Genomic DNA, 9,230 nt, shown 5'->3' with positions numbered 1-9,230 from the left:
CCCGCCCCGCCCCGCTCCGCTCCGCCCCGCCCGGACGCACAAAAGAAACGGCCTCTCCCCGCGGTGGGAGGCGCCGCGGCTCCGCCGGCACGCCGGGCCGCAGCGCCGCAGTACCCGGACGCCGGGCCTCCGGCCGCTCCCGCCCCCCCCTCCTCCGTCTCTCGGGCCTCGGAAGTGACGCAGCACGCCCCGCCCCCGCCGCTAGATCCGCTGCTGCTGCCGCGGCGGGCGGACCTGCAGGAGGAGGCGGCGGCAGCGCCGAGGCCGAGGGAAGAAGATGGCGGACGGCGTGGACCACATAGACATTTACGCGGATGTAGGCGAAGAGTTCAACCAGGTACGTGAAGGCTCAGGCCCCGCCGCCGGACGCGGACGGCGCTACGGCCCCTGGACGCTTGACCGGAGTCCGCCACGGGGCCGCGAGCTGGCGCGGCTGCAGACCGTGCGCCCTTGCCGCCCGCTGCTGGGCCGCGCCGCCGATCTCCCCCCCCCCCTTCACCTCCATGCGGCGCTCGCCCCTCGGCCCTCGTTCTACGACGGCATTTTGCGGTCGCCTGCGGGGCCTGGAGTGCGGATGCCGGCGGCCTTGCAGCTTCCGCCGACTCCTCCTCCACCTCCCTTCCCCGCCGTTTCACGTCCCATTGTTGGCGGCGGCCGGCAGGCGCTTCCCGCCGCGCTAGGCCGCGTGTGCGCCGAGCGGGAGAACGCGCCGCCGCGTCCCTCTCCCCCCCGGCCTCAAGCGGGGCTTGAGGGGGAAGCCCGGCCGGGCACGCGCCCGCCGCCGCCGTCTCCCACTCAGGCCCCGGCTGCTCGGGCTCCGATTCCTCCCGTCGCTCCATCTTGTCTCCTTGCCCGCGCACAGCCGCCTCATGGAAGGCCGCGTTCACAGCCCTTTGTATCCCGCGCGCCCAGTCTCCAGGGCTTCCCCCCGCCGCGGCCGCCTTTGCCACAGCTTTCGGCCCGGCGGCGCCTCCGTCTCCGCCACCCTTTCCCCCTGCGTCCCGGAGGCCCGGGCGGGGGGACGTCGGCAACAAGTCCTTTGACTTTTGGAACCTCCGATCTCCCCCCCCCCTTTTTTTCCCCCTGTCTTTATTTTTATTTTTTTAAGTCCGTAGTGTAGTCCGGGCCTCGAGGGCTTCCTATTCCTTGTGAGGGTCGGACGGTTCTTCATCTTTGTGTGATGAAAATACCTGGGAAGATAAAATGGCCTTTGCCCAGAGGTAGACGTGAGAGCGCGGTGGTTGGTTAGAACAAAAAGATGGTAGCCCCACCGGCGGCGGACTGGAGGCGGACCGGAGGCTAAAATGAAGCAAGAACCTTCACCGTTCTCTTCCCACCTACCCCCCATTCTTAAGTTTGCAAATGAAACTGATGCGTTTTGACCCGAGTTTTGAATGCAAAGTGCTGTCCCTCCTCCTCTATCCCGCCCCCCTCCCTTTTTTGCTTTCCGCGTTGGAAAATGAGACTTGCAAGGTTTCTCCGAGGCCTGGAACCAGCCTTGGAGCTGTGATGTCCGGTGATGGAGCATCCTTGCAAAATAAATAAACATGAACGTCTTCCTTCTTACTGGAAGGCAGATGTTGAAGCTTTTAACCTGCTATTCACGTCCTTTTTACTACATTTGATGGAGGAACGCATTTTTTGAAAATCAAATTGTGCTTGACTGCCGGTGCACCTAAAACCTTTTATTTATTTATTTTTAATGTATTTTGCAGGTCCATGTGAGAAGCTTCGTAAAATCCCATTGGTTAATGTGGTTTACCCCTCCCCCTTTTCACGAAATTTTATTTGTGACTTAGAGACCAAAGATTTTTTTTAAATAATGGAACTCAGAATTTCCTACTGTTATTTTTTTCCGGAAAAATAGCCGTGTCTCTGGTTTAAATAAAAAAAAAATTTCAATAGACTTTGAGATATTTACTATTTCACTTAAAACTGTATATGTTTAAATGCCATCCATTACAATAAAGCGTTAAGTTTGAAATCAGTTTGTTTTAAAAAAATATGCTTGTATTTTGAATATCTATGCCTGAGATGTGTCTTTTTCAAATTAAAATTTTTCCTGGAGTGCTAACCAGTTTCCAGTGCTTTTACAGTCAGTAGACAAAGGTTTCTAGGAATTTTCTTTTCCTTATATTTCTCAAGTGAATATAAGCTCATGTCCCAAAGAGGTTAACTGGGTAAAGAAACAAGTATTCAGAGGCAGTCTTCATTAGCTTTTCTAACAAGAGAATACATTGCTTCCCTTTTCTTTACACAGTAAAGAAGAATTGGGGCATATTTTTAGGAGTTAAGCTTTATTCTTCTTAAACTCTTCATTGAAGATGTCTTTTGCATATTTTGAGAGGGGCATCCTTATCCATGTAGCTAGAGGAGTGTCTTATCTGGGTGCAGTTACATGCTTAACAGGAGGTAAGAGATTAAAATATTGCGAACCCAATGAGGAACTACCTTGTGTGTGTTTTAATGTAACTTTTATTGATTTGTGCTTACAGCATTATATCTAACTGGTAGTTTTTTTCTCTTTTTTTTTTTACCAGTAAACTATGTTTGAATAGATGAATGGAATGATTAAAGAGGCCTTCTTTGTGTTGCTATTTTGCATATGATTGGCTTCTGTAATCTGCTTGCTCTGTTAATTCCTGAACAAAAAAATGGCCACCAAAGGATTGTTGGTCGTTTTTAAAGTGTCTTGTTTTTTAAGAATGTTACTATTTAAATTTTATTCTTCTGAAATTTTAACCAGAATTGGAGGTAACCACAAAATTGTTTCTTCCAGATTTAATCTGATGACTACTAGCTTATGACTTTATTTGTACTAGCTACTTACAGTAAACTGTTATTGTGTAAGTAAAATATTTTTTGAGTACTAAATACTAGTCTACTCATTTTGGCTTCTAAGATTCTGTAAATGTTTTCACAACTTTGTTTTCCAGTGTGAGCTACGACTTAATTATATTTGTATACTTTGAAATTCTTTGTAGTCATGTATTTTCCATTTTCTACATTTTAAGTGGTTTTATTTTTCCCCAATCTTGCTTTCGTTCAGTAATCATTTATCAGTGACTATTAAAAAAAGTAAACAAGTAAGAATAGACATGGTAGCACTCACAGTAGAATAATGCTACATAGTTAATATATTTGATGCAGACAAGCAATGGACATGCAAGGTTTTCTGAAATACTTGCCCTTTGAGATCAGGTTTTAGGCCTGATGACATGTAGCTGGAAGATTCCTAAAGGCCTGAGAACAGAGAATAGAAATCAACAGAGGAGATAATAAAAATTCCACATGGGATAAAAACACCGTTGTTGTTTCAAGGTTTCAGGCAAGTAATAGATCAGGATTAATTGCTTGATGTAGAACATAATTTTCAGGCAGTGGATACATGGAGAGATGTTCACTTATGTGTGCTGAATCTCTAAAAGACTTAAGTGATGCCTAGTACATAGTATAATTCAGGAGAACAGAATAACAATTAAGAGGGGGTGTGAGGAGGAAGTTTAGATAGTGAATATCAAACTACAGTTAGGAATAATTTCCAGTGTTCACAGTATAGTGACCATAGTATATATTTTTATGGAGAACTAGAAGGACATTGGAGACAAAACAGAAATGAAAAAAAATGGAAATACTAATTGTCTGATTTGATCATTACACATTTTGTACATGTATTGAATTTGCACACTGTACCCCATCTATATGTACAATTATGTCAATAAAAAAGAAAAGAACAAGACATGGTCTTTCTCAATGTTTTTCTTCTTCCTCTTTATTTTCACATTTACAATGGTTATATTTTTATGAAACGTTTGTCTTTTGGTAAAGCACAAGATAACCTTGTTCCAAAAAGAGACATTCAGTAATCTTAGTAAAGTTTAGTTTGGGGTATGATGAGTATAAATTACTATTACATTATCTTTACTAAATGAGTCTTAAGGATGGAAAATGAAGGGGAGAAAGCACATGGATTTATTTGATCATTCTTTATGGGTGCTCTTTAGTTTTTAAAGATTTCAGGATGCCACCAAACTGAGTCATTCATTGCCTTAATGGAAGGAAAAATTTGAACTAATTACCCTGCACAGTACTTGAGTTTGGAGTTGAGCATTAAGTAGTTTTGTCTCACTCCAGTGTACTTAGAATTTGGATTTGTATTCAGGTGTAGTAGTTGTCAAATAATTTAAAATAATCAGTTGTTCAAAACAAAGATAATATAAAATTTAGATGGTCTCACCCTTGAATGTAATGGGTGACAGATATACAATCATGATATGCTTGCTAGGTCCTATATTATGGGAGCCACTGTTACATTTATCATTACACAAATAAAATTTTCATTTATGGATAGGATTGAGGGAGGGAAAACAAATATTCTGAATTTTCAGGAATACCTACGAGCTGCATGTTCCTCAAAATTCTTGGGGCCAGTAATATAAGCAGTTTGGGAGTTTTTCAGATTTTGGAACATTTGTATAGACTTACCAGTTGAGTATCCCTAATCTAAATCTTTTGAGTGTGACATTGACACTGAAAGCTTTGGAATTTGAAAGTAGTGTTTTCCCATTTATACTTTGTCCACTGATGTAGTGTATATTTTATTTTTTAGACAGTCAAAAGCTCTTAATGGAGAATTTAGTTTGCAATCTGCTACGATACTGCAGAACTGAGTTAGTGATTTAACCCACCAAGTCTTTTTTCCTTTTGTTACCAGCCCTGGGGCTTGAACTCAGGGCCTAGGTGCTGTTCCTGAGCTTTTTGCTCAGGGCTGGGCCTCTATCACAAAAGCCACAGAACCTCCTCAAGCTTTTTCTGAGTCTTTTGGCGAAAAGAGTCTCCTGGCTTTTTCTGCTTGGACTGGCTGCAAACTGCTGTCCTCAGATCTAACCCTCCTGAGTAGCTGGGATTATAGGCATGAGCTACTAATACCTAGCTTTGACTACTGAACTTTAAAATAAAAGTGTATAGTTAGTGACAAGGAAAAACAAATCTCTTAGGACTTACATGTTTTATGTAAATCAATTTTATGAATCAGTTTGCTTTTTAGTTATGTATTTTTTTACTTTAGCCACTTTTCAGCCAGTTACAGAGAATATGTAGTCTCCATATATTTTAGATATATACCAGTGGAACTTTAATAAAAAATTGTTTTAAGGTGAGTATATAATGCCCCAAATTAGGTAGCTAAAGGTTGATTCAGAAACATGGGTAGAAATGCATAGGGATACTAGAACTCTTCTTGACGCAGATTTGTCATTTATGAAGATAGTTAGCTTAGCACCTATGAATTGTGCATTCTGATATATGTGGCATATTTTTAAGTACCAAATTGGTTTCCTTAGCATTGAGTTTTTTTCGTGGATTACAAAGTAATTATAAAATCTACTCCAAACATACTCAGAAAGTGATGTTTTTCTTAAAAAAGCTTCTGTATCCACAGATTATGTCAGCAAATCTGAAATATTTGGGAAAAACTGCACAGATGTGTTAAATATCTATAACATTCTTGTCATTCCTTAAACAGTGTGATTACGTAGCACTTTTTATTAGGTATTGTAAGCAACTCAGATGATTTAAGGTATATGAGAAGCTATGTAGTTTATATGCAAATTCCATTTTATATAAGAAACTTGCACATCTGTAGATTTTGGTATTAACTAGGTTGGGTGGCTATCTGGAACTAATCTCCCACTACTACTGACAGCCTGCTGCTGGTGGATTTTTTGATTATTTTGAGTACTGGGGCTTGAATTTAGGGCTTGAGATCTCTTGACTTTTTCACTTAAGACTGGTGCCCTACTGCTTGAATCACAGCTTTAATTCTGGCTTTTTGTAGTTAATTGAGATAGCTCTATCAAGATAATCCCAATAATGGTATGCAGCTTCTACAGTATATCTGTGATATTAAAATTTGTAAGAGTTGATTAGGGAAAACCTAACAACTGGAAGGGAGATGGTGCTAATGAAGATTTAGAAACATTGTACTTAAGATATTGGTCATTTTTCTTTCTATCTTATTTCTGAGTTCTTTCTCTTGGCAACAGGCATTCGTATATCATGTATAAAACAATTTTGTGTAAAATCTTGAGAGGACTCTCCACCCGCTTTGGTTTTTTTTTTTTTCTTGGCCAGTCCTGGGCCTAGGACTCAGGGCCTGAGCACTGTCCCTGGCTTCTTTTTGCTCTGCCACTTGAGCCACAGCACCACTTCTGGCTGTTTTCTATATATGTGGTGCTGGGGAATCAAACCCAGGGCTCTGTGTATGCAAGGCAAGCACTCTTGCCACTAGGCCATATTCCCACCCCCACTCCCCCCCCTTTGGTTTTCGATAGGTCTTGTTTTGAACTTGAATGGAAGCTCTTCCTGTTTGAACTACCTAGGTACTGAGATTGCAGGTGTGTACAACCACATTGGGCTGAGTATATGCACGCACACACACACACACACACACGGGTGGGGGGAGCCACAGTACTGGGGTTTGAACTCAAACTTGTCAGGCAGGCACTCTTTAACATTCCTTGCTTTTAAAATCGTTGTAGCGATTTATATTATTGGGAATGATTTTTTTTAACCCTAAGAGCTATTACTGGAAGTTGGATGTAATGTACAGCTTTATTGGTTAGCTCCCATTTGTTTTTTATATATTTATTTATTTTGCAGTCCTGGGGCTTGGGCTGTCCCTGGCTTCCTTTTAGCTCAAAGCTAGCACTCTACCACTTGAGCCACAGTGCCACTTTCAGCTTTTTCTGTTTATGTGGTGCTGAGGAATCGAGGGCTTCATGCATGCTAGGCAGGCACTCTACCGCTAAGCCACATTCCCAGCCCCACACTTTTCTGTTTTACAAGAAGCCCTTTTTTCATTTCGGAGCTTTTTTTTTTTTTTAAGTACAGGGTTTGAACTCAGGACTTGCCACTTATTAGGCAGGTACTCCACAACTGAGCCATGCATCAGCTCTTTTTGGCACTGATTATTTTGAGGTAGAGTATCATTTTTTGCCTAGGCCCATGTCTGCAGTTCTATTTTACATTTCCCATTGTAGCTGGAATGACAGACACTACCACTTCTATATCACTTCTGTACTTAGCTATATCCAGCTATTGGTTGAGAAAGGGGTCTTTTGGAACTTTATGCCCTGCCTGCCTTGAACCATGATCCTCCTGATAGCAGCCTCTTCTTGAGCAGCTAGGATTACAAGCATCAGCCAGTTCACTCCCTCTTAAGTAGAATGTGTTCTGTGTTTTTGAAGTGTGGAAGATAGGTATGGGAAGGAAAGTGCCGTTTTAGCAGTGGCAGATTATTCAATGTCTTTCCAACAAGTCTAAATTCAGATGGAGCCTGTAGTACATATAGGCTGTGGCCTTGGCACAATTTAGTGGAGATAAAAAAAACAACAACTTAGGACCATGATTTCATTTAGCATCATACTTCAACAGTATGGCAGTTTAACTACCAGAAAAGAAAAATGGCTAATTATTGGTAGAATCATATCAATGTGGAAAACTGTTTGATACCAACTTATGAATTCATGAACTTAACAAAAATAGTGATTGTGTATGGAAGTGGCGCTGTGTCTCAAAAGTGGTAGAGTGCTAGCCTTGAGCATAAGCACTCAGGGACAGCGGCCCAGATCCTGAGTTCAAGCCCTATAACTGACAAAAAACAACAACCAAAAATAGTGATTGTAGCTGGGTGCAGGTGGCTCACACCTGTAATCCTAGGTATTCAAGAAGCTAAGATCTGAGGATCACAGTTTGGAGCTAGCCAGGGCAGGAAAGTTTGCGGGACTTGTATCTCCAATACATTACCAGAAAAGCCAGAAGTAGAGCTGTGGCACAAATGGTAAGGAGCACTAGCATTGTCCTTGAGCAAAAGAAGCCCAGGGGCAGCACTCATGCCCTAAATTCAAGCCCCCTAGACTGGCAGAAAAACAAAAAATTTATACACACACGTGATTATAATGCACTAGGTTAGTGTAGCTGCAGTAATGCTTGTAAATTGTCTACTCAATAAATACTTCTATACGCTTAAAACGAATGCAAAATTACACATCAACCTTTTTGTGTGAAAGTATGAATTTAAGTACTTTTAGTCTTATTAATAACCTATGTATTCTTTTTTACTCTAGTTTCTTGTTGAGCAAAATGGAAATACATATCTTGTTAAATAGAAATAATTCTATCTTATGTACAGACCCAGATTGCAAAAGAGACTAAAGTGTCCCCAGACCCTTGTGGGAAGCAGTAGTACCTTAAGAATATGGAACAACTGTTGGATTGCATCACTTGAAGCTTCAGTCACACTGAAACTTCATAACAAAACCTACTCTCCTTTTTTTCTTTTTTAACTTAACTTTGATATATTGGGTTCCTTAATAAGTGAGGTATAGAGACATTTTGCCTTGTCACAAAATTGGCATGTAAAAAAATCTGTTAATGTGATAAGTAGATAGCTTGTTCTTTATTCACAGAATAACCATAAGATGACATCAAAAGTTCCTTTGGCTAAAGTATAAATGATATTTCCCCATCTATTTTTTTTTCCTTTTAAAAACTTTATTCTGGCTCTGTGGGAACCCACCATCATATAACAAATGCTTTCTCTCTAGGAAAAGTCACCCTATAAATGTTTATACAACTATTCTCTCTTCCTTATGCCATTTATATGACAAAACATACATGGGAAAACGTGAATTCTGTCTCAGGGTAAAATACTTAACACTGATAATAATTAAGCTTGGAAAGGGAAGAAAATAAAAATTGAGCTTTTCCTCTGCTGTAGGCTTAATAAGGCTGTGGCTTACTTAGCATTTGTTACCAAAGAAGTGCTATCCAGTACTCTGCTGATATCCTGATCACATTTCTTGTGCTTATTTACAAATTGAACCTTCACTTTCATTTTTCTCTTGTTCATGTTTTATTTTTGTTTTTCTCTTAGTTGTTACTTAGGCCTGTAAGTGACACCCACCAGCATTGTTTTAAGTCTGCTGGTGACAGTGGCAACATTTAAGTGATCCTTATTTTTTATCTTTTCTTACCAATTTACTTGGTTAAGTATGTGAAATGTCAGGTAAGCAATAGCTCTTATTAACTGAGAATAATAAAATTATTTCAAGATACTTATTTGTATAGTTTTACCTGTATTTGCTCTATTGTTGCTCTTTCCCTAAATATGCTGATTTTGTGTATCATGTATACACCCTCATTTCTTCCTTTCCTATGGCTCAGCTTAC

At 41.0% G+C, this 9,230-nt stretch overlaps 1 protein-coding gene across 4 annotated transcripts in view; it reads left to right on the top strand.

Annotated features, from left to right (window-relative positions):
- The first annotated feature begins 204 nt into the window (after positions 1-204).
- The window catches only part of Cpsf6 (cleavage and polyadenylation specific factor 6), a 31,297-nt gene continuing 22,271 nt past the window's right edge, over positions 205-9,230 (top strand). For 2 of the 4 annotated variants that reach the window (XM_048359880.1, XM_048359870.1), the window contains exon 1: positions 206-337. In XM_048359880.1, coding sequence (XP_048215837.1) covers positions 278-337 — 60 coding nt within the window. In that variant the 5' untranslated portion in view covers positions 206-277. Of the gene's footprint in view, positions 338-9,230 lie in introns of all 4 variants that reach the window. The other 2 variants (XM_048359860.1, XM_048359888.1) reach the window with 2 other exon arrangements.

This window comes from Perognathus longimembris, chromosome 1 (genome assembly GCF_023159225.1).
Source record: "Perognathus longimembris pacificus isolate PPM17 chromosome 1, ASM2315922v1, whole genome shotgun sequence".
NCBI classification, from domain to species: domain Eukaryota; kingdom Metazoa; phylum Chordata; class Mammalia; order Rodentia; family Heteromyidae; genus Perognathus; species Perognathus longimembris.
This window is presented reverse-complemented; position numbering and strand designations above follow the sequence as displayed.